The following is a 25041-nucleotide window of genomic DNA, read 5'->3' as shown; positions in this document are numbered from 1 at the left end:
CCATGTTGGTCAGGCTGGCCTCAAACTCTTGACCTCAGGTAATCTGCCTGTCTCAGCCTGCCAAAGTGCTGGGATTACAGGCATGAGCCACCGCGCCCGGCCTCAGATACTCTTAATTAGATGCATTTAAAAATTTAACCCACCGTTGCTGGCATGAATAGATGTATTTTTAGAGTGATTCATAAATATCATATACATGTTTAAAGTTACAAACTTTTTGCTTATTTCAAAATGCAGGATTCTTTTCCATTTAAAATTCCCTCTCTTTGTGAGACTTCTTTTTGAGTATTCTGGTTACTCTAAACTGATTGGAGATGAAATTAGATAGAATTGAAAACTGTACTTTTAAAATGAAATTTTGGGGATGTCATTAAGCTTGATATTTTAGGTTTTTTTTTTAGTGTGTATTATAAATTATTTTACACTGTCAGCGATAAAATGGAATGCCTGGGATTTTTTAAAATTTATTTTGTTCATTTTTATAAGGTAAAAACAGTGTTTTGCTAGGCTTAATATGACCATGTTGTAAAATTTATTGTATACCTTGAAAGAATCGTTTATGAAAGATACTGAATTAGCTAATACATACTCTGTCTTATGTAGTTTTTGATTAACAATACACTTTTTAAATCATGAGCTCATTTAATTTTGCAAAGAACAGGTAACCTAAGAGGCAGACAGAACAGGCATTACTTTTCTTTTTCTTTCTAATTTTTTTTTTTTTGCACCTTAGGAATTGTAGCTCCAGTGGAGTCAGTATCTTGTTAATGGCTAGTGAAAGATTGAGTCTGAAGAAGGATGCAGGACTTTTTTGGTACTTGGTGCAGTATTCGTCCCGTTATGTTACATGAGTGGTTCTTAAACTTCAGTGTGTTAGAACAACCTGAAGGGCTTATTAAGCTATGGATTGCTTGCTCCACCCTCAGAGTTTCTGATTCAGTAGGTCTGGATTGGGACCTGAAAATTTTTATTTCTTAGAAGTTTTCAAGTGATACTGATGCTGGTGGTCTGGGGATCACACTTTGAGGACCACCGATGAACATTATCTCCCACCAAGCAAACCCTTAACATGTTATGCTCCTTTAGGTTATTAGCGTTTATACATGCATTATTTCATTTGACCTGTAAACTCTAAGTAGCTTTGCATGGAAAATGTTATCCTGATTTTATAGATGAGATAGTGAGTTTAGAAAGGCAGTATGGTGGAATGGAGCATAGATTTGGAGTTGGCTAGACCTAAAGTCCAGATTAAATCTCTGCTCAAGGCTGGGCGTGGTGGCTCACGCCTGTAATCCCAGTGCTTTGGGAGGCCAACGTTGGTAGATTGCTTGAGTCCAGAAGTTCGAGACCAGTCTGGGCAACATAGGGACACCCTGTCTCTACAAAAAAAAATACAAAAATTAGTTGGGTGTTGTAGTGTGCACTGGTAGTCCCAGCTACTGAGGAGGCTGAGGTGGGATCATCTGAGACTGGGACTTTGAGGCTGCATTGAGCTGTGATTGGGACACTGTACTCCAGCCTGGGTGACAGAGTGAGACCCTCTCTCAAAAATAAATAAATAAATACATCCCTGCTCAGCCACTTATCAGTTATGTAGATAACACTGCCTAACCTTAGTGAACCCTGTTTCGACAACTCCAAAATGGGAGTAAAAATCGTAAACTTGTACGGTGGTTTTTTAGGTTTGTTAAAAGTATAGGTGAGGTTTTTTTCAGAGTATTGGTTGCCATCTGGGAGTGATCCCCTTTTCACCTCCTCTAGGACTTTTAGCATTTTCTGGAGACATTTTGGTGGTCACAGCTGGGGTGGTAGAGTGTGCTATTGGCTAGGGGCTTGAAGCCAGTGATGCTGCTTAACATCCTATATGGCACAAGACCCCTCCCCGTCAACAAAGAATTATCTAGCCCAAAATGCTGTGTAAAATCTCTGGTATATAATAAGTGTAATATTTGATGAAAATCAGTACCTTTGCCCCCAGTTTTGATATTTAAGATGGTCAACTTACTAAATCAGTGATGGAGTTAGTCCTAACATCTGGGTTTTCTGACTGCTGCTAGGCCAGTATTCTTTATATTATAATAAGAACTTTGTCCACAGAAGATATCCCTAATAACAAAAAAGGTTTATTTGAAGAGGACTCATGTGTTCTTCGGCTGATTGTGAAAGTGTTGCTTTAAACTTCTGTTAAAAAAGGTTGAAGATGTTTTCCATAAGCGTTTTTAATACTGTACGTAGTATTCAGAAGGATGTTTAAATTTTTTTTTAAGTTTTGCTAGTAGTTTTTAAAGTAATCCTTTTTCCTTTAATTATGTAGTTGTTGAACTGTTGGGAGTTACTTTTCTCTTACTGTTTTGTTATTTAATGTATTCTTTGACCTTATGCTTTTTTATTCTAAAGCTTTTATTATAGTCAGATATGATGAAGTTAAATGTACGATGTAAAATTGCAAACTTCCAACGAGCTATACAAACTTAAATATTTTCTAGGTAAAGAAAATAGGGCTGACTCTAAGGTTCTCTGATCCATGTGTTGCATTCTTTTCTAGGCCCTAAATTTGCTATGCCAGCCTGTTGAATGAAAGTGCTTTATTTATCGAAATTAGAAACTTGTATTAAAGTGAAGTTTTAGAAAAAAAGAAACAAAAACGGAATGGAGTTTTAGGTTAGCCCAGAGATGGGAAGATGCCAAGGGGGTAGCTTTAGTGCATTCTGAATTTTTTGATTTTGTTTTGTTTTTAGGGCAGGCAAATATAATTACGAAAGTGTTCTAGGAATAGATTGCTGTGATTTTTTTTCTGTTTGCATGATTTTACAATTTGCTTTGCCTCTCACTTTTGAATGCAGAATAAAATGTCAAGGCCTTATTTCTTTTAAATTCTTAAGAAATTTAAGATTTGACTGTTAATTCTTTTTGAAATACAGGGGATATTTTGAGATACCAATTATTTAAGACAAGTAGGACTCATTGTTACAATTCAGTTGAATAAGGCTTATGATGTTTATTTCAGTATATGAATGAAAACTCTATGTGCTTATTGTACTTAAGAAAATTTCTTTTATTAAAAACATGACTAAAGAGAATTTTAAAAATCACCCATTGTCCTACTTCTCTAAAACTTAATGTTTTCATATTAGCTTCCAGTTTTGTTCATATGCATATACTTTAAAACCTAGTTCATGGTGAACTTAAGATGGTGTTCTTTTTAAAAAATAATTTCCATTGCACTTTGTCGTTGCCTTAATTAAATGGTGAAATCATCAGAAATATTTATTTTCCTATACTTATACACTTATTAAGCTTGTTGCCATTTTTTTATTTTCTGATTTTTTAAGTGGATTTAAGATAACCTAAACATAGAGAAGATTTTCATGGTTTTGACTCATGAAATTATAATGTTATACAAACCTAACTGAAGTGTTAGAGCCTTGAAGCATTTTCCCCCTGAATTACATATGGTAACTCTACTTGTATTTAATACTGAAAGCATATTTTACTTATTTAAGTGAGACAAAGTAAAATTTAGCTGAATACTTTAGATCTATCAATTTCCTTTTCCTGTTACGAGAACATTACATTGTGTTGAAATTAAAGTGGATATAGAAGGTAATTAGAATAAACTGCCGCATCATTTTTATAGTAAAGTGGTAATAACACTATTGCGTTCTGTTTTTTTAATCAGAAGGAGTATTGGCTTGTAATGATGTTACTGTTCCCCCCAGCATATTTTGAATGATACGGTTTATATTTGCACAGTTGCCCAGGTAATCAGTGTGATATTAATTGATCAATTTGCTATTTATTTGCATTTTTAATCAGTACTAGTATTTGTGCTTAAAAATTTTGCATATGTTTTATCAGATTTGATTTTTAAGTGTCAGATACTAAAACAAATAACCTTAACTTTATTAAATTATAATTTTTTATCAATGAGCTGGTATTCATTTATTCATATAGTTAGAACAAAAAATATTTAAAGTATTGAGGTAGAAACAAATTAGTCTCTTTTTAATTAAAAGCCAGATTACTTGTTAGAGTAACATTTTCCCAAATGAGGTAAAATTGTTTCGACTGTTAAACTTAAGGAAATTTTGATCTAGGTGTGGTATATACCTTCTTGTGGGGTGCTAATGAAAACAGGGATGGCAAAAATATTTTGTTTGTGAGTGTATGGATTTATGCTTTTTGACAACCTAAGAAACACTCTTACATCTGAATATCTTTCATGGACTAGCTGTAGGAAATCTATATAAAATAACTTAGTATACTGAAAGTATGACACAGTTTTACATATCTAGATTGTGGTTGTGATTATATATAATACTATAAAATATGCTAACATGCTGGTTATTAATACTATTTGGATTTTTTTAATACTGAAAAGGTCACACAGATTGTGATTATTGTGTAGTGTCCAAGAACTAAGGCCTACCATCTGTTACTCAAATGTATGAAAAAATTAAGATAATTTAGTGATATAAGTGGTTTTGACACCACTGTTTTTGGAATAATCTAATTATGATTTTTATGAAGACTAATATCAAATTTTAAACATTTGCAAAAATGAAACCTAATAGTTATACTGTTATTTATATTTATATTAAAATACAGATACTGGCTGAGAACTAAAGATTGTGTAATAAACGCCTGGCCTTCAGTCATTTGGTTTTTTTTTTTTTTCCCTCGATTGTTTGGATAGTTAACTGCACATCATGTTTTAATTTGAGAAATTAAGTTATACAAGATTTTGGTATTTTAAACTAGTTTTCCTAACTGGTTGAGATATATAAGAATTCAGTATTACAGGACTCAATCAGGGAACTGATTTAATAAGAATTTCTTAAAAATTTGTTTACATATTTTTCAAGTTCTTTGCTTCATCTTCTACAACTTAATTCTTGTCTGTATGCAAATGAGCTTCCCCATTTAAAATTTTGTTGTTGCCTTTTAGGCCACTATAGAAGTTGTGTCTTTAATTTTCACCCACAAGAATTTGGTCTTACCAAATTGTGTAAGTCTTCAAAATTGTGTATTTGGCCTAATATTATAGAATCTGATTGATTTTAATCTACCTTGTTTAATTTATTATGTTGACATTTTCTTGAGAAATTTGTTATTCCAGATGATTAACATAATATTTAAGTTTAGATATGATTTTGAATTTACATTTTCAAATGCAACTTTGTGTCTGTGGCCTATTTTTTTTTTTTTTTTTTTTACAAGAAACATCTTGCCAATTTTTAGATTAATCTGTGAGGAAAGTAGATTGGTTTACTAGACTCAGTTTGTAGACTTTGGTGAGAACTGAATTGTAGGCCATGAAAAAAATACTTTTTGAGCCTTTCTGAATAGACATATATATATAAATTATATCTCTTACATTAAATGAGGCACATATGTAGGTGAGATTTTTACCTGAATATTAAAAGTTTAAAAGTCATTACCTATTCTGTTTACTTAATAGTATTTAAAGGGTGTGAGAAGTGTTATGTGTTTCTGTCCCTTGTTTCTATCCCTCCCATCTAACTGTTGGTACTTTTATCTTCCCAGGTATTAAACTTGTATGTTTTAAAAGCTTATTTACCGGTTGAAACGGTTAACTTAGTTTTTTCTTTGAAGTTTCAGCCTAAATATTTTCTGTTTTTTTATATGTCCTTTAAATATGAAAATTCTACAGCTAATCATAATTAGTAATTTTACTTTTTCCCCTATTACAGTAACTGGTTTCATAATAAAATGGTATCCCTTCAATAACAAGCATTTATAGGTAGTTTATTAAAACTAAGGGTGTTATCTATTCAAACCAAGCAATGCAGACTTACTCTTGACTCTTAATATATTTTAAAATTTCATATTGTTAAAATTTAAAATACGATTTTGACTAGTATTTTAGTGTATGTTATTTTAGATATTTTAATAATTCACTACTTAAGAATGAATTGTCAAGTATGATTATAAAGTTGATATAATAGTTAAAATAACCTTCAGTGGGAATGGGAATCATTTAATATTGTTAGATATTTATATTATTAGGACAATCTTCTATGATTCTTACTCATATAGTAGTGAATGACAATATGTTGGCTTTCATATTTAAAAATGCACATGCATTTCTAGTTTATGTTTTTCTTCAGACTAAAATTCTGCAGCACTTAGGCAAAGCTATTTTTACCAGTTGGAAAAAAAAGTAAATCATTTCCAACCAATTTCCTGGCTTGCAGTACAGAATAAAGAGACTTGATTTTATTACATTAAAGCCAAATATAAAACGATGCAATCTAGCACACACTTGTTTGGAACTTTTCTCTTTTAAATATTCAAATTAAGAGGACTTCGAAAGGTAAATTTTGATTGTTATTAGCAACTATAAAAGTTTTGCAGTTGGCTTATTGGAAAAAGAAAACCTCCTTGCTGGAGACACATTTGTATTAGAACTTTGTGTTCTGAGTACCTTACCTATAGTAGATTTCAAATATTGGTGAATTAGTTCATGGTTAGGTCTGCATAATTACTGCATATGGAAATTCTGGAATCTTATTTTTTCAAAATGCAGCTAATGTTGAGAGAATATGCACTAAATGTTACTAGATCTTTGTTTTTCAAGATACTGTTATCCCTTAACATCTTCTGCACTTTACCTGTTTGAATATCTTTTTTGCTGTAAAAATTAGTGGCCTTATGTCTTTCTGCATAATTATAGAGTAGCCAAAACCTGTTTTAGGGTAATCACCTCTGGCAAAATAAATGATAAAAGCATAGCTTTTGTAAGCAGAATGATACTACAGAAGTAACTTACAAATCTAAGAGTATTAAAGACACTCTTAGGAACTTTATGGTAATGCTGGGTCAGCATTACAATTTTAACTTTTTACAGTTTTTCATATGCTTTTTTTGTGATTTTGCTGTCGAAAATTAACAGTTGGCATTTGGCTTAGTTCAAGTATATAATGCTGTTGACAAGTATGTCTGACACATGTCATTGAACTAATAATATTTTTGAAAGCTGATTTGTAAGTTATATCTGTATTTTGTTTCATTCGTCATTAGTGATCAGTCTTAGATGTTTTTAGCGAGAGCAAAACTGTAGAGGAATATGTGTCTGTGTGTGTGTCTGTGTGTGTGTTTGTGTGTACTTTAACAGCAGGAGAGTTCTGAAACAGGAAGCCAGTCTTATCCTATTCATCCAGAGACCTAGGAAGAAGGTAATTGTTTGGCATACTCGTTAAAACCAGTTAGTTGGGCAACTTAAATTTTTAAAGGATCAAAGATGTAGGCTTGAGCAGTTGTAGATAATGTCTTTTTTTTTTTTTTTTTGAGACGGAGTCTCGCTCTGTCACCCAGGCTGGAGTGTGGTGGCGCGATCTCGGCTTACTGCAACCTCTGCCTCCCAGGTTCAGGCGTTCCTCCTGTCCCAGCCTCCTGAGTAGCTGGGATTACAGGCGCATGCTGCCATGCCCGGCTAATTTTTTGTATTTTAGTAGAGATGGGGTTTCACCGTGTTCCCCAGGCTGGCCTCGAACTCCTGAGCTCAGGCAATCCACCCACCTCGGCCTCCTGAAGTGCTGGGATTACAGGTGTGAGCCACCGTGTCTGGTGATAGATTATTTCATAATTAACACCTGCTATGAAGAAAAATTGATTAAAATAGTTGAGAAGTCTAGTACACTCTCAGCTAATACACTAAATTATACTTTGGATTTTAGAGTATTGCTGACATTATCAGTGACTTGATATCTTCCTGAGGTTCTAATTTGCTTAACTTTAAATAATTGGGGTTCAGAGCACCTTGGTTGTTCCCTTAAAATTAAATTTTGTAAAACTGTGTGTAATTTTCCTGTATCTGGTTTGGATAGCTTTAAAAATGGTTCTTAAGTTTAATGAGTTCAATTGGGGAAAAAAAAGTTAGTTCTATTTTAGATGTGTGTCCCTGGAAATTATCTTTCCCTGTTTGTTACATGCACATTATTACAAAGTTGTAATCAATGTTTTCATACTGTTCTCTGGTCTGTTTTTTTCACAAATACTCTTTATTTGTCACCAGGTACTTATTTTTAAAGCTATAGAGGTAATATTTCATCAGGTGAGGCTAACTACCATGGTTTGTTTGCTATACTGTGTTAGGGTTATTTTCATTTTTTTCTTTTATAAACAGTATAGTTGTGAATATGTTTATATAGTTTACTTTTGGTTTATTAGAATATATTGCTAGAGTGGGATTACTGGATTAAAGAGTGTACAGTATTTTAGGTTTTTTTTACAAGTTGCAGATTTGTTGCCAAATGAACAAGTTTGTAGTATTGCTAACAAGGAGAAGAATTACTAGCAAGTCTTGATGTTACTTTTGAAGAGTGTGATGATTCCATTTAGGAAGATAATCTAAACTTCTATTTCAAAGCAAAAGTATGTGCAAATTTCTTACTCATGACAAATTCATATAACATAAAAACATGAAAGTTGCGAGGTCAGGTTGTTTGGAGAAGTAGAAAACTTCAATAGAGTTTATAGATAGTCTTCCTTTCTGGTTTGGCACTGACAGCAGATTAACTAGAAAGTGTTAGAAGGAACCTAAAATTTGTGCTAAAGTCAATTTAAGTTAATTAATATGCCAGAATTCCTTCTTTTACAATTTATTTATAAAAATACCACATTGAGTTGCCTTGTAATGAGACATTTAAACTAAATTTAAATAACAGAATTCATGCACCATCTAATAACAACACCTTATTTACAATTATAGAGTCCTTTGCAATTTTATAGATATTTTCATGTATCCCGTTTGGTCCTTGAAAACAATTAGTGAAGAAGTTACAGCAAGTGGTATTATCATTATTTTACAGAAGAACAAAACAAAAATATATGTGGCCCAGAGATTGAGTGATTTACCTGAGGTTATAGGCTTTAGATTGCATAGCTGGAAGTAGAACCTTGTTCTTCTATATTAAATGACAATATTCATTAAGTACTTAGCACAGGATTTGGTACCTAGTAACTATTTAACTGTTCCTGTGTTATTCCTGACTATTCCTTCTTTATTCTTAAAATCCCATTTTTTGAGCACTCTTAATATTTATAGTTCAAGCTTTGTACCTATGTACCTTTTTCTCTTTAGAAAATAAGATTTTAGGCTGCATTAATTTGATCTGTACAGGAATGATTATATGTTTTATATATTGGGACAAATTGCTCTTTTTTTATATACCTTAAGTTCTAGGGTACATGTGCACAACATACAGGTTTGTTACATATGTATACATGTGCCATGTTGGTGTGCTGCACCCATTAACTCATCATTTACATTAGGTATATCTCCTAATGCTATCCCTCCCCCCTCCACCCACCCCACAACAGGCCCCAGTGTGTGATGTTCCCCACCCTGTGTCCAAGTGTTCTCATTGTTCAATTCCCACCTATGAGTGAGAACATGTGGTGTTTGGTTTTCTGTCCTTGCGATAGTTTGCTCAGAATGATGGTTTCTAGCTTCATCCATGTCCCTACAAAGGACATGAAGCTCATCCTTTTTTATGGCTGCATAGTATTCCATGGTATATATGTGCCACATTTTCTTAATCCAGTCTATCATTGATGGACATTTGGGTTGATTCCAAGTCTTTGCTATTTGTGAATCATGCTGCAGTAAACATACGTGTTCATGTGTCTTTATAGCAGCATGATTTATAATCCTTTGAGTATATACCCAGTAATGGGATTGCTGGGTCAAATGGTATTTCTAGTTCTAGATTCTTGAGGAATTGCCACACTGTCTTCCACAATGGTTGAACTAGTTTACAGTCGCACCAACAGTGTAAAAGCTGTTCTCCACATCCTCTCCAGCATCTGTTGTTTCCTGACTTTTTAATGATCGCCATTCTAACTGGTGTGAGATGGTATCTCATTGTGGTTTTGATTTGCATTTCTCTGATGGCCAGTGATGATGAGCATTTTTTCATGTGTCTGTTGGCTGCATAAATGTCTTCTTCTGAGGTCTCTTCATATGCTTTGCCCACTTTTTGATGGGTTTGTTTGATTTTTTCTTGTAAATTGGTTTAAGTTCTTTGTAGATTCTGGATATTAGCCCTTTGCCAGATGGGTAGATTGTAAAAATTTTCTCCCATTCTGTAGGTTGCCTGTTCACTTGTAGTTTCTTTGCTGTGCAGAAGCTCTTTAGGACAGATTGTTCTTAAATAATGAACAGTTGGCACTTTTTCAACTGGAAAATTCAAGGAACTGCTCTTTCTGCTCAATATGAATCTTCAGTTTAGAAATGAGAGTCCATCATTAACAATTCAACATAGCATATTAATAGGAAAAAAAACCTATTAAGAAATGTAAAATCTTTGATTAAATGAGAAAGTCATAGAAGTTCATGAGATTTGTATTTAAAGCATGATTTCATTAAAAAAGTTGATAATATGGATTTAACTGTGACATAATTGGAAAATACTTGTTTAAACTTAAAATTTTGACAAGAAATATAAATGTGATGTAACTTATGAATCAGTGGCTGAGTTTCTTTTTTGCTCACAAGAACCCTAACTGCTTTATTTGAAAGCACTGATGGAAATCAGGGAAAAAGCTCCAGAAGTTCCTAGGAAATAAAATTAAATGATAAAGTCCTGGTATCTGCTAACTTGCCTTCCATTCCTGCTATCTTCTCTTCTTAGTCTGACTTCATTAATTCTTTCACCCTGGCTACAGGTTTAGCTCAGTATTTTATGAGCCAGGCAGCTTCAGACTTTGCTTTTGATGCTCTTTGTTCATTACCTCTAAAGCTGTATTATCACTTTCTATTTTATCATTAATGTTTCGTGTATATGTTATAGCTTCATATTGTTACCGCAACTTTTACTTAGCTATAATTTAAAAAATATCTGTGATCTGTGGAAAAAATTTTTCTATGGCAGAAAAGTAGTAACTGCATTTTACTTTATAAGTTGTTTAAGGATAAGCATACCTATATATTAAGCACTACAAAGAAACTTTTTACAATGGCTTTACTTTTAGCAAACCATCATAGTTAAAATAAGATTTAGTGTACATGTCAGGAACACAGTCTTATGAAATAAGGTTTAGGGAGCTATTTTTAGTTACCATATCCTACTGAAAATTGTAGTTAAATTTCTGGCATATACTCTGTTAATTTAGGTGCAAGTACAGATTTGAGATAAGGTAGATATATTATTTGGATGTCAACTCAGAAGTTGTTCAAGAAAAGGTATTTTGTTATTTAGATGTAACTTGGAACATATTTCTAGTGTTTCAAGTCATGATTGGATGCCTAGAACAGACAATAAAAATTTACTTAGCTGGTAAAATAGCCACATTATTTCAAATATAGTTTAGTTATATTATGGATTAAATTGATTTTTTGTGGACAGACTTTAGAACTTAATTACTATTAATTACATTTTTTCTTTGGGACGGTATTTATTCTTTGGTGAGAAAGGATTCTTGTAACACCTAAATCAAGACTGTCCAAACACGGCATATGCAGTTGACCAGTCAAAACAAACTATTCACTTAAAATCTGTGTATTTTGTTTTATTTGAATTATACCTCAATTAAAACAAATTTGGCATGTTTACACAAAGGTGGGGGGAAACTGTCTAATATATTTGAGATATCTTGGAGCTGTGGTGACCATCCAACTTAGGCAAGATAGCTAGTACCATGTATGCATTTCTTTTACCTTTCTTATTGTACATACAGTAATCACTGATATTATGAGAAAAAAGAACTTTTTAATAATTCAGGAGATATTTTATCGCTAGTATATATTGAGTGCTTATTATGTGCTTTATATACATTGGACTCATTTAATCCTCAACACAACAACCCTATGTAGTTCATACTAGAATTATTCCCATTTAAAGATGAGGAAAGTGATGTTTAGAGAGGCTAAGTAACTTGCCCATGGCCAAAGTATTAGAACTGGGATTTGAACACAGGTAGCCTGATTCCTAAGTAAATGACCACTAACATTAAAAAGACATAAACATAGAGGTGTTTGTTGCAGTGTTAGTCATAATACCTAAAAATTGTTAAATGTCCAATAGTAGTAAAATGGTTCATTAACCATGGTACACCCATCAATATGATGTTATATTGTCATTTAAAATTGTATTCCCAAGTTTTGTATCAGGAAAATATAATAAATTTTTGAAAAATGTAATGGGATATATTGTATTTATAATACAGTAATCATTACGTAACCAACATTTTTATTTCCATCAAAAATTAGTTATAAAGAAATAGAAATCTAAGAAGTTTAATAGATATTACCATTGAACACTAGATTTGTATTAGTATCTTTTATATTTATCTCTCGCATTTCCTATATTGGCCATGTTTACTTTTAAAATAGTAACAGTCATAAGCTCTATTTAAAAAATAAATGTTAGTTTATTAACCCATGAATAATAGCTAACTATAAATTCATATTTGATAAAATAAAAAGATGACATTCATCATAAGGGATACATACCTATGCTAGCATGTGGCATTTTTAAAATCACATGAGTAATTTGTAATCATCATAGAAATATTAGAAGATACAAATAAGCAAACACACACACTGAAAATTTAGTGTTCCCAAATCTAAAATTCAGAGATACTGTTTTTTCTTTTGGGATTGTATTTTAGATATGTTCTTTAGTTATAGTAAAATAAATACTTAAAAGGCAAATTGATACATTAAGGATTTCAAAGAGTAAAACTTTTTGTTAAGCTTTGTTGTTCTTTAGAAAGATTAGATTATTCCACAAGTCACTGTCATTGAAAGAAAAGTAGTTACAGTGGGGTCTTATGGGATAAGGCATTACCATTTGTTCCGTTGAGAGACAGCTATCACTATGTTTTAAGCATCGTTCATATATTAGCTCATTTAATCCTCATAGCAACCTTATACGATAGGTACCTTTATTAGCCCCATTCTACTTAGGAAGCAGGCACAGAAAGAGTATGTATTTTGCCTAAGGTTGTACAATAAGTGAAGCTGGGGTTCAAGTCCCAGCAAGTTGGTTCTAGAGTGTGTGTTTTTTTTTTTTTTTTTTTTTTTTTTTGAGACGGAGTCTGGCTCTGTTGCCCAGGCTGGAGTGCAGTGACATGATCTCGGCTCACTGCAAGCTCCACCTCCCGGGTTCACGCCATTCTCCTGCCTCAGCCTCCCGAGTAGCTGGGACTACAGGCACCCGCCACAACGCCCGGCTAATTTTTTGTATTTTTTAGTAGAGATGGGGTTTCACCGTGTTAGCCAGGATGGTCTCGATCTCCTGACCTCGTGATCCGCCTGCCTCAGCCTCCCAAAGTGCTGGGATTACAGGCGTGAGCCACTGCGCCCGGCATAGAGTGTATGTTCTTAACCATTATGCCATACTGCCTGCAAGTAGATCTCTAGATGTCAGAAATACTCATCTTCCTCTGGTTACCTGGTTGTTACAAATCTTTATGCTTAATACTTATGTCATTATATGTAAATTTCATATTAAACACTCAACTTATTCAGAAGAATATCAGATAAGTGTAGGTTAAGGCTGTTTTCTATCAGAAATCATTATATGTATACATACATTCCTCAGTTCTTATGTTGTTTAGTTTTTCTAAAATGTCAAATTTTATAATATATGGAGAAGTATAAATGTATATTAGAAAGATTTTGTTTATTTGTGTAATTTGTGGCATAAGAAATATTTGCCTCAAGATTCGGTGCTTGTTTAGGTAGTTGCTGGCATCACTATTGGAAATGTCAGTAAATTTTCATACCGTCTTGGAATTTTTTCAATTTTAACATTTTATTAGTAAATGTAATTACAGGTTAGTAAATCACTTTTATTTGAAGTTGTTTCCTTTGAAAGTTTTATATTTTTATTTGGAAATAGAAAAACCTTAATCTCTTATTGGGCAGTATGGTGTAAAAAGCTTGGGCTTTGGAGCTTCATATATAATCTGGGTTCAAATTATAACTTACAAGTTACTAACTTGAGCAAATTACCCAGTCTTTTTGACTCTCAATTTCTTTGTCTATGAAATGTAATACTATTTAGGATTGTTCGGATTAAATGAGAATATATTTGGCATACTGTCTGGTACATGATACTTAACAGGTGCTAGTTGTCTACATCTTTCTAACTTATGATGGATGCCAATGTCTTGGGTAAAATCTCAAACTTTATGAGTAAGGAGGGTGAGAATCTGAAGAAAATGAAACCTTAAACAGATTGAATTCTTAGACTGTATTTAAAGGAATAAATAGGTCATGAACAAGACTTGCTGCTCTGCAAAGTCTTCCATGTTGATCCTGGTCTTTGACTCCTTATCTGTCTGATTAAATTGAATTTGCTGCCATGGCATCCTTAAAGCTGGACCTTACCTTGTCAGTCCTGCTTTCTCCATGTTGCTTTGTGTGTAAGCTTCATGGGACTGTTTGCTTTTTGCTGAATATTTTACGTATTTCCATATGTCTACTTTAGCCTTTGCTTGGAATGTTCTAACTGCTCTTGTTTCTTCCTCTGTTTACTGGTTTCTGACTTAACTCTTAAGGATTATCTAATATATTACCTACTTGGTGAAGCTTTATCTGTGTCCCCACAGAATTAATCCTTCCCTCTTTAACTCTTAAGCTATCTTATTTTTTATCTAATAGGGCCTTTGGCACAATTATAGGTCTGTGTGTCTGTCTTCCCTAATAGAATAGGAAAGCCTTGAGGACAGTAGTCTTTGCTTACTTAGCCTTATATTCTCAGTGCCCCTTGTACAAAACGTTCACTATATGTTTGAATGAGTATGTGAATGAAGGAGGGGGCCAGCTGAGTTTACTTTAATGATAATGTAACACCCATTTATGTATAGTTATAGACTTGTCTGAAATGAGTTAAATCCTTTGCAACCTTTGCTGCTATGCTTTGAATGTCTCTTACAAAACTCATGTTGAAATTTAATTGCCATTGTGATGGTATTAAGAGGTGGAACCTTTAAGAGGTGATAAGGTAATGGTGTCTCTATCCTTATGAATGGATTAATGCTGTTTGCATGGTAGTGGATGAGTTATCTTGGGAGTTTGGCCTCCTCTGTCTCACATACCTCCTTACCTTCTGCCATGTGGTAACTCAACACAAAGATCCTTGCCAGATGCTGATGCCGTGCTCTTGGACTTCCCAATCTCCAGAACCATGAGCCAAATACATTTCTGTTCATTCTAAACTACCTGTTTTGTGATATTCTAGTAAAGCAACATAAAATTTACTAAGAAAACTGGTGCCAAGAGTGTGATTGTTGCCATAACAAATACCTGAAAATTTGCAAATGGCTTGGGTTCTGGCTAGAGAAGGATGGAAGAGTTTGGATAAACAGGCTAGAAAAAGCCTGTATTGCTGCAAATAGAGCATTAAGGACAATTCTGATGAGGATTCAGAAGAAGAGAGCTGTAGGGAAAATCTGGAACTTGTTAGAGATTATTTAAGTTGTCATCAGTTGGTAGAACTGTTAAGTGGTAAAGGTCATTCTGATGAGATCTCAGAAATGAAGAACAAGATACTGGACACTGGAATAAAGGCCATCCTTGTTAAATAGTTGCAAAGAACTTGATGAAATTATTTTCATATCCTAAGACTTTATGGAATGCAGAATTTAAGAGTGATGAACTAGGATATGCTGCAGAAGAAATAACTAAGCAGCAGAGCATTTAGGCTACTGGATGGCTACTTTTAACCACTTAAACTAAGCTGGGGGAAGGGAATGACTTAAAGACAGAATTTATAATTAAAAGAGAGGCAGAATGGAAATATTTTGAAAATTTGCAGCCTGGCCATAGTAAAGAATGCAAAAGGTATGTTTAGGAGAGCAAACCAAGGGTGTGGTCCAGGAACCATTTGCTAAAGAGATTAATATGCCTAGAAGAGACCCAGGGGCTATTTATCAAGACAGTGGAAAAAGACCCCAAAGGCATTTTGGAGATCTTTGAGGCTGCCTGCCCCATCACAGGCCCAGAGCTCTGGGAGGGCAGAATGATTTGTGGCTCAGGTGGTCCTTCACAAGCTTGCTGCCCAGGGCTACCTCAGCTCCCCATATTTCAACCCAGTGGGCCTTGGCTGTCCTAGGTCTGGTTCAAAGGGGCCCAGGTGTGGCTTAGGCTACTGGTGAGTACTCAAATGGTAAACCTTGGCAGTGTCTATATGGTGCTAATTCCGCAGGCTCAACAGGATGAAAGAGCTCTGGGAGACATGGCTACCACCACCAGGATTTCAAAGGATGATGGGGATAGTCTGGGAGAGACTTGTCACAGGCTTGGAGCCTCTGCAGAGTAGAAATGTGGGTTGAAGTCACTACAGAGAGTCCCTGCTTGGGCATTGCATAATGGAGCCATGGCAGCAGGCCTACCACCGAACCTTCAGAACTGTAGAGCTACCAGTATGCAGTGCCAGCCTGGGAGAACTTTAGGGTTGAGACTCTAACCTGTGAAAGCTGCATGGGCTCAGTCCAGCAAAGCCATGGAGGTGGGGTTTCCCAGAGTCTATTGGGATGAAACGAATGTATTTTGTAGGTGAGAAGGACATGAGTTTTGAGACCCAGGGGCAGAATGTTACAGTTTGGATGCTTCCTTCAAAACTCATGTTGAAACTTCATTGCCATGTGGCATTATTAAGAGGTGGAACCTTTCAGAAGTGGTTAGGTTATAAGGGCTTTGCCTTCATTAATAGATCAATGCCATTATTGCAGGTGTGGGTTAGTCATCTCTGGAGTTTGGTCCCCTTTTTTCTCTATCATGTGCTCATGCCCTCTCGCCGTGTGATGCATTCTACCATGTTATGATGCATCCAGAAGACTCTCACCACATGCAGCCCCTTGATCTTAGATTTCTCAGCTTCTAGAACTGTGAGTGAAATAAACTTCTTTTCTTTATAAATTACCCCGTCTGTGGTATTGTATAGCAGCAGAAAATAGACATCAGCCTGAAGTTCTCCCAGGCTGGCATTAAATACTAATTATTAATTAGTAGTTATAGTGCAAGGATAAATTCAAGTTTAGCCCTGGTTAGAATGACCACATTTCAAGGGAGGGGCTTTGTACTTCTGTGCATATCTGTAAGGATAAAAATCTTAATACTATTCTCACTGAAATTAATGGTTTAGGTTAGGTAAGATTGTTACTGCTAATAATTATTTCTTTTAATAAAATATTCTTAGTTGCATTGTTCAAAAAACAGATTATTTGAATTTATATTTTTTGACCAAAATATATTTATAATTTTGAGTAGGAATTCCCGAGTATTGGTAGCTGTAACCACTTTGGGTTCCCTGCCAGTGCTTCTGGTGCTTCATTTTTTCTGACGTCTTCCATTTTCTTACATTTGTCTTCTAAGGTGGAGTTAAGATTATTCAGTTAAGATTGTTTCACTTTAGGCCTCTGCTGTCTTCTGCTTTTTTTTTTTTTTAAATGAATGGATATAATATTCCAATACATTTTGATAATTGAACAACAGCTACATTTTTAAGTGAGGCTGCTTTCTTCTTATTTTTTAAATTTATTTTTCTTAGTTTTTTAAAAAAATGTCAGTGATTGGCTAAGAGTTGGGGCAGCTTTCTTATGTGAGAATAGTAGATGACAGCAAATATTTGTGATGTTAAAATGATAATCCTAATAGTTTTCTTTTAGAATCTTTATAATAAAAACCCTTTGAGGCTGAGGGTGAATTTATATGTTCCTAAAGAGACAACAAATGTTCTTGGGGCATAGTAATTTAAATCTTAGATGCTTTTATTAGTATAATTTTTGGGTAGAAATTTGGCATTAAAAAATGCATATAGAGCTTTTTCTAAGTCATATAGGGCAAGACAGCATTTTGTCATGGCAATTAGTAAATAGATAATTATAAAACATCTAATTTAAAAAATTTGTTACAGAAACGGTACAGGTACATTGTGGCAAAAATAGAAGATACAAAACAAGCAAATATGAGAAAAAATATACATGCCACCACCTACATGTTACTTTTAGTACTTTATGATCTTTTGTCTATATATGTCTATATGGATATATATGTATTCTTTTTATCCAAATGGTATTACATTGTACATTCTGTTTTGAAACCTGCCTTTTTTAGTCATTTACATCTACTTTTCCATTTCAGTAACTTTTCATCTTATATAATGCCCGGATCACATTAAAATGTTTCCAATTAGCTCAAAAATGTCCTTTATGGCTGGTTTGGCTAAAACAATATCCAGGCCAGCATTACATCTATGAAATTGGCTGTTAGGAACCTTATATCTTTAAAAATCCAGGGCAGCAACCCATCCTCCCACTTCCCCCACCTCCCACCACTGCCCCACCTTTTTTTTTCTTAAAGATACTGGCTTGTTGAGAGAATGGGTCATGTCCTACAAACTTTCTGAATTTGTCCAGTTTACTGTCTCGTAGTGTCATTTAGCTTGTTTTATCCTATGTATTTCCTACAAATTAAAATTTGTATCTGAATCTTTGGTGGATTTGAGTTGAAGATCCTTAACTATCATAGATGATGCTGTGTCCTTTATATTGCATGTCAGAAGTTACATGATCTTTACTTGATTCATGATGAGGAAATGGCCACTGAAATTGGACAATGAGTCTTTTCTGCCCATTGTTCAATTATATTCATCTCTTTACATTAGAAAGTATTTTGGGTAGTAGTATTTTGGTGCTGTAAGAAAGTTCATTTTCTCATCAACCACTCAACTATTGGTTTAACACCATTTGTTGATCTTTGAGTATATCAGTAATTTCATTAGGGTTTGCAAAATAAGACTTTAAATTCTATTGTTTTACATTATTAATTGATGTTTTTTGGTAAGATAGAACTTGTGAAATGGGACTATTTGGTTGTCTTTAAATACAGTCTCTATAGGAAAGACAAAATAAATACTTAAATCTCACTCTTTACCATTTTTCAAAGTGAAGAACTATTCCATTAACCACCTCAAAAGATGATAAATAAAAAGGGCATTTTTAGTTGTTTTAACTTTTTTTTTTTTTTTTTTTTGAGATGGGGTCTTACTCTGTTGCCCAGGCTGGCGTGCTGTGGTGCAATCATGGTACACCGAAGCCTCAATCTCCTTGGGCTCAGGTGATTCTCCCACCTCAGCCTGGGACTAAAGGTGTACACCACCATGGCCAGCCAATTTTTTGTATTTTTTGTAGAGATGGGGTTTTGCCATATTGCCCAGCCTGGTCTCAAACTCTTGGGCTGAAGGAATCCACCCACCTCAGCCTCCCAAAGTGCTAGGATTACAGACGTGACCCACAATATCTGGCCTTAACTTTTTTATTGTGAGTGTCTTTTAGACTGAAGGACTTTTATTTAATTCAGGGTGTTACTGCCATTTAAATGTTTTCTTTGATGCTCAGATTATCACAGCTAGTCATTTGAACCTTCATACCACCTCCTGTGTCCATTTGATATAGGCCATTAATCTCTATAAGCCTTCCTTCTCTTGGAATGAAAAGGTATCCCAGGCTCACCTGTACCTTCCCTACTCCAGACCTGGCATTAAGTCTTTTTCCAAGGAGTTTGGTACCTTTTAGTTTATTATGATATTAGAGATGAAAATCTGTGTTCTAAGAATGTTTATTACTGCTAGAGTGATGTTGCTTTTAGGCCATTTCAGAGAAAAGACCTAGAAAACAGATTTTTACAAACAGGAATTCCTACTGATATTTTTAGTTTTTTACATGATTTCTTGATTTTGCAATATTATCTCTGTTTTCTTACACTTACAATTATGAACCTTAAAGTCGTTAGCATAACTTCTTTGCTTATTTCTACAACATAAAGAAAATAGTCCTGGTGCGGTGCCTTACGCTGTAATTCCAGCATTCTGGGAGATTGAGGCAGGTGGATTGCTTGAGCTCAGGAGTTCAAGACCAACCTGGGCAACATGGTGAAACCTTGTCTTTACAAAAAATTAGCTGGGCATGGTGGCATGTGCCTGTATTCCCAGCTACTCAGGAGGCTGAGGTGGGAGGATCACCTGAGCCCAGGAGGTCAAGGCTCTAGTGAGCCATGATCATGCCACCACACTCCAGCCTGGGTGACAAAGTGAGACCCTGTTTCAGGGGGAAAAAAAAAAGATAAAATAGTTTGAGGAGGCTGAATGTAGTGGCTCATGCATGTAATCCTGGCACTTTGGGAGGTCAAGGTGGGAGGATGGCTTGAGCCCAGGAGTTTGAGACCAGCCTGTGCCACGTCATGAGACCTGGTCTCTATTTAAAAAAAAAAAAAAGAAAATAGTTTGGAGATCAGTAATGATATTACTAGAATCAGTAAAACTACCAAAAGAAGTTTAAAGTTTCTTCCTAGTGTTTTTTTGTTCTTAGAATACTTCCTACAAATAAGTGCAGTAAAAGTGCAGTGTCCAAATAGCCCTTGTAACAAAACCTTTCTCTTTCTCCTGGGTGCCAATTTGACATTTAATCAGTTTTGGTTCTAGCAGTGTTCAATTTATGAGATTATGTCTTTTTCTTTATATTATTCTGAGATCAAAAATACATAAAGCTATACATAGGAGTCCTGCTGCTACCTGTTCTTGCTATGCTTTTCCCCTTTTCTTCCCTTTCTCTATGAAGCAACCATTTTTATTAGTTTCTTGTTTATCACTCATGCATGTGTATGTGTATTGAGGATGTTGACATTCAAGCAAATATATGTGTTAACATTCTTTTTGTCATCCCTATACGAAAGATATGCCCAATATACTCTATTGGGTGTTTTTTTTTCCTTAAAATATTCAGTAGATCTCTCCAGTTAGCATATATATAACCTTTTCTTAAACTATACTATTAAAATAATAGCTTTCAGTAACTTGATAATTATTTTTGGATTGAAAATACTACTGAAATCAACTCAATCATGTGAAAGCTGCAGAAAGAAAAAGACCTAGAAAAGGGCATTGGATTAGGTCAACTTTAAATTTTATTTGGAAGATAAATGAGTCCAGAAGTGAGTGGGCAGAGATTATTGGAGTTGGCCTTGAAAGGAGGCGTTAGGCAGATTGACTGGGCTGGTGTGAAAGGTCTGTCAGAAAATCATGAGATTAGGTTGATGTACCTCAAAAAATGAGAGCTAGCATGATAAGTGGGTAAGAATCACAAAAGTGTAGAGTGTTGATGATTTTTATAGTTTATAGATGGTTCTTGAGTGTAGAGGTTTGTTTTTATGCTAGCTATAGTCTGTAACATAATTGACTATAATGGGCATGCTAAATATCCATGACAGTTGACCCTTGAACAACGCAGAGGGTAGGGGCGCCTACCCCTGTGCAGTTGAAAATTCACATGTAACCTTTGACTCCCCCAAAACTTAACTATTAATATTTAGCCTATAGTTGACTAGAAGTCTTACCGATAACAAGGTTCATTAATACATATTTTATATGTGTTAGATAGCATATTTGTATAATAAAGTAAGCTGCAGAAAAAATATTAAAATCATAAAGAAGAGAAAATATACTTACTATTCATTAAGTGGAAGTGGATCCTCATAAAGGTCTTCATCCTCATTGCCTTCACTTTGAGTAGGCTGAGGAGTAGGAGAGAGAGGAAAGGTCAGACTTGCTGTCTCATGTGTGGCAGAGGTAGAAGAACGTCCACATGCAAGTGGTCCCACACAGCTCAAACCGGTTTTGTTCATTGGCCAACTGTAGTTTGATTGAAAGTAAGAATAATAAATGAAGTTTCTACCTCAGTTCAGTGTTATCAAGTCACAGATAGCAAGGGCTGGAAGAAACCTTAGTAGTAATCTCTTTGAGTCTAATTATCATGTACAATAGGAAATTGCGGTCTAGAAAGGTTAAGTGACTTGTCCAAATTACACAACTAGTTAGAGACATAGCCAGCTCCTAAATCTGACTTCCAGATTTTCACTGTGTCTTCTTTTTTCTACAACGTGTTGCCTTTTTTAGCCATGAAAAATTAGAAGTTGAACTCTTGTCTTTTCAGGCAGGTGCCAATTTTGGGGTTTTGTTTTGAATTTTGGTTTTTGACATTAACATACTTTAGTTCTGTGATTTATAAAGCACGAGGTTTCTGTTTTTCTCATATCCCTGAATACTGTCAATATGGAAGTTACCTTTTATCTTTACCAATATTATACATAAATGGTTATACATAAATACATTGACCGCCTTTTATTACTCCAGCTATAGTGGAGAAAGCTTTCTTTTCATAACTAGCTAATGTTTTAAAATGTATGCTTTTAGTTTGATTGCTGCATATTTCAGATATTTCTTTCCTTAACTAAAGTACTCAGATATTTATCCAAACATTATTGCTATGGGATTTCCTGCAGAAAGACTTGAAGGCGTATACAGGAACAATATTGATGATGTAGTAAGGTAAGAATGCTTTGATTTTCTATTTCAAATATTGATGTTTATATTCATGTTGTATTTTCATTTAGAAAAGATTTCTAAACCACAGAAAAAGATACTTTGTGATGTAAACTTTATTATTGTAGTGCTCTATAATCATTTTTTGGCTTACCGTACCTAATGGACTTCAGGGGGATACAGTTCATTTGATAAGAACTGACCTTATACATAATCAGGTACTTACGTGATACCATTTCCTGGACTCCATAAAATGCCTGTCACCAGTTTTAATGCCTGGATTCCATTACAGTGTGATTTTTGTCTTATTTCATAATTGGGGATTAGGCTTAAAATCCTAGAGTGGATTTATTCAGTTAAATTTATTCACACTAAGATGTAGATGACTAATACTGTATATTTTTATGTAGACCAAATTTTAAGGTACCACTGTGCATATGTATACCAAGTACCTGAAGAAGTATTTGGTTGGTACAAGAGATATAGAAAGGAATCGCTGGGTGTACCAAGGCTAATCAGTTTTATAATTTTGCATAATTTTCTAACTGCGATTATCATTTAGTTTAGAACAATTTATTTCTCAAGGCCTATGTAAACATTGTTTTTAAAATATGTGTCTTAAGAATTCATGGCATATTTTATGAAAGGAGGAATTCATGTCTGATGTGCAAATAGTCTTAACATATTTTCTAATTTCAGAGCAAAAATACATATGTATGAATAAATTAACTGTAAATTGTCAGTAGGAACCTTAAGAATTCGTGGCATATTTGATGAAAGGAATTCACGTCTGATGTGCAAATAGTCTTATTTTCTAATTTCAGAGCAAAAATATATGTGTATTAATAAATCAACTGTAAATTGTCAGTAAGAACCTTAATGGCTTTAAAAGTTAAAATTTCAGGCCAAGCATTGTGGTGTGCTCCTGTAGTCCCAGCTACTTGGGAGGCTGAGGTGGGAGGATCACTTGGCTTGAACCCCCAGGTACAGGGTAGAGGCCAGTCTGGGTAACACAGCGAGAACTCATCTCTTAAAAAAAATGTTAAAGTTCTGGATTATTTCCTTTACACTCTTTCATTAGTATCTTTCCTGGAGACTTTCAATTTAAATACTTGGTGGTTATGACAATTAGATGTTAAAATGGATGGGAAAGTACTTTGTAACTTATAAAGCATTATGCAGATGCTTTTATAATAGTTGTGTAAGTATATAAGACACCCTACATTCTTTTATGAGTTAGCCATAAGTTTTAGCAACTTGCTTTGAACCACAGTAGATTTACAATTTTTTGTAGTATTGAGTTGTATTCATTTAGAATTTTGTAATATTTATATTCAAAATCAAATTTTTGTACCTACAAAAACTACAAAAAATCCCCCTAGTTTTTATAGTTTATATTAAAATTATAGCTGGTACATAGGGATGCCAGAAGGACTGTTTAAGAAGCTGAAAATAGAGAAATGAATTTATCTTCTCATAGTTAGGCAGGGCACAGTAGAAGGATGCTTAACATTGCAAGCTGATGGGAACAGCAGGTTGATAGAGCTTGTGATAACACTTCTAAAGAAAAAGCAATGAGCCATAGAAAAAAGAAAAAGATACATTTTGAGTTAAGGAAGATGGTGAATCTGGGAAATGAGCAGTACAGTCACCAGACGTGTATCCTCTCCTATGGTACAGAAGTGTTTATCAGGCCTCTTTATGGCCTGCATGATATATCCCACAAGATGACCTGCTTCACATTACTTTAATTCTGTATTCAAATAAGCACTAATTCAACCTAGCCAGATTAGTACTCATACCAAAAAAGAGTGAATACTCTGAATACAGGGCAGGTTTTCTGATTATGGTGAGAATATCTTTGTGGTAAATTAATCTGGTATGCTACTTTATACGTTGGTCTCTTCTCAGTGTTAGTCACTGAGGCTGATTGATCATCTTTTAAGTTACTGATAAAGTTCCTGTACAGCTGATTATCAGACCTTAGATTGCAATAACTTCACCAAGAAAATACTTCACTGGGAAGCATTTTGGTCCTTCCATTTGATTCATAACTCTTACCTTTATGCCTCTGAATGAAAAGATTCACACATTCAGTTTGTAATTAGTAATCAAGGCTGAGGTTTAGTCTGTCTAGCTTCACGATCTATCTAGTTTGTTTTGTCTAGCCATATGATTTCTTCAAATATGCTATTTCTAAAAAAATGTTTTATGTATCCGGATTAATATTTAGCCGGTGGTTCTTTTAGCCAATGGATCTTGTCACCTCTTATGATACTATTAATAGCATGTCAACATGAAGAATTATCTGCTGAATATAATAGCTATGCTGTCCTTGTTTCCTTTTGTCTCATTCTTTTTTGATTGGGGGATAATTGGCCAATAAAGCTTTGATAGCCTCTATTGCCCAGGCCCCTCCTCTTCTTTTATGAGAGAAAGGATGAACAGTGACCAGAAATAAAGGTATTGTTTTTTTCTATCAACTAAAATGGAAATTAATAATTCCTAAGTAATTTGCCTGTTAGGATTAAAGTCTCCAAGAGAATGGCTGTGCCTAGTACCTAAGTGATTAATTTCCTTGATTGGTTCACGTTATATTGAGGATATTAGTAATCAGTAGTGATTCCTTTTTTGGTTCAAAGATGATAATGTCACAGTGAAAAATGTTTTTAAAACTTTTGTATACTTA

At 34.3% G+C, this 25041-nt stretch overlaps 1 protein-coding gene across 2 annotated transcripts in view; it reads left to right on the top strand.

The window, feature by feature from the left end:
• The window catches only part of PTEN (phosphatase and tensin homolog), a 105062-nt gene that overhangs the window by 8036 nt on the left and 71985 nt on the right, over positions 1–25041 (top strand). For both annotated transcript variants that reach the window (XM_032137403.2, XM_058436239.1), the window contains exon 2: positions 22274–22358. In XM_032137403.2, coding sequence (XP_031993294.1) covers positions 22274–22358 — 85 coding nt within the window. The remainder of the gene's footprint in view (positions 1–22273; positions 22359–25041) is intronic.

The sequence above is a fragment of the Hylobates moloch genome, unplaced genomic scaffold, assembly GCF_009828535.3.
Source record: "Hylobates moloch isolate HMO894 unplaced genomic scaffold, HMol_V3 SCAFFOLD_3, whole genome shotgun sequence".
In the NCBI taxonomy this organism is placed as follows: domain Eukaryota; kingdom Metazoa; phylum Chordata; class Mammalia; order Primates; family Hylobatidae; genus Hylobates; species Hylobates moloch.
The sequence above is the reverse complement of the archived record's forward strand: the minus strand, read 5'-3'. Positions and strand labels throughout refer to the sequence as shown.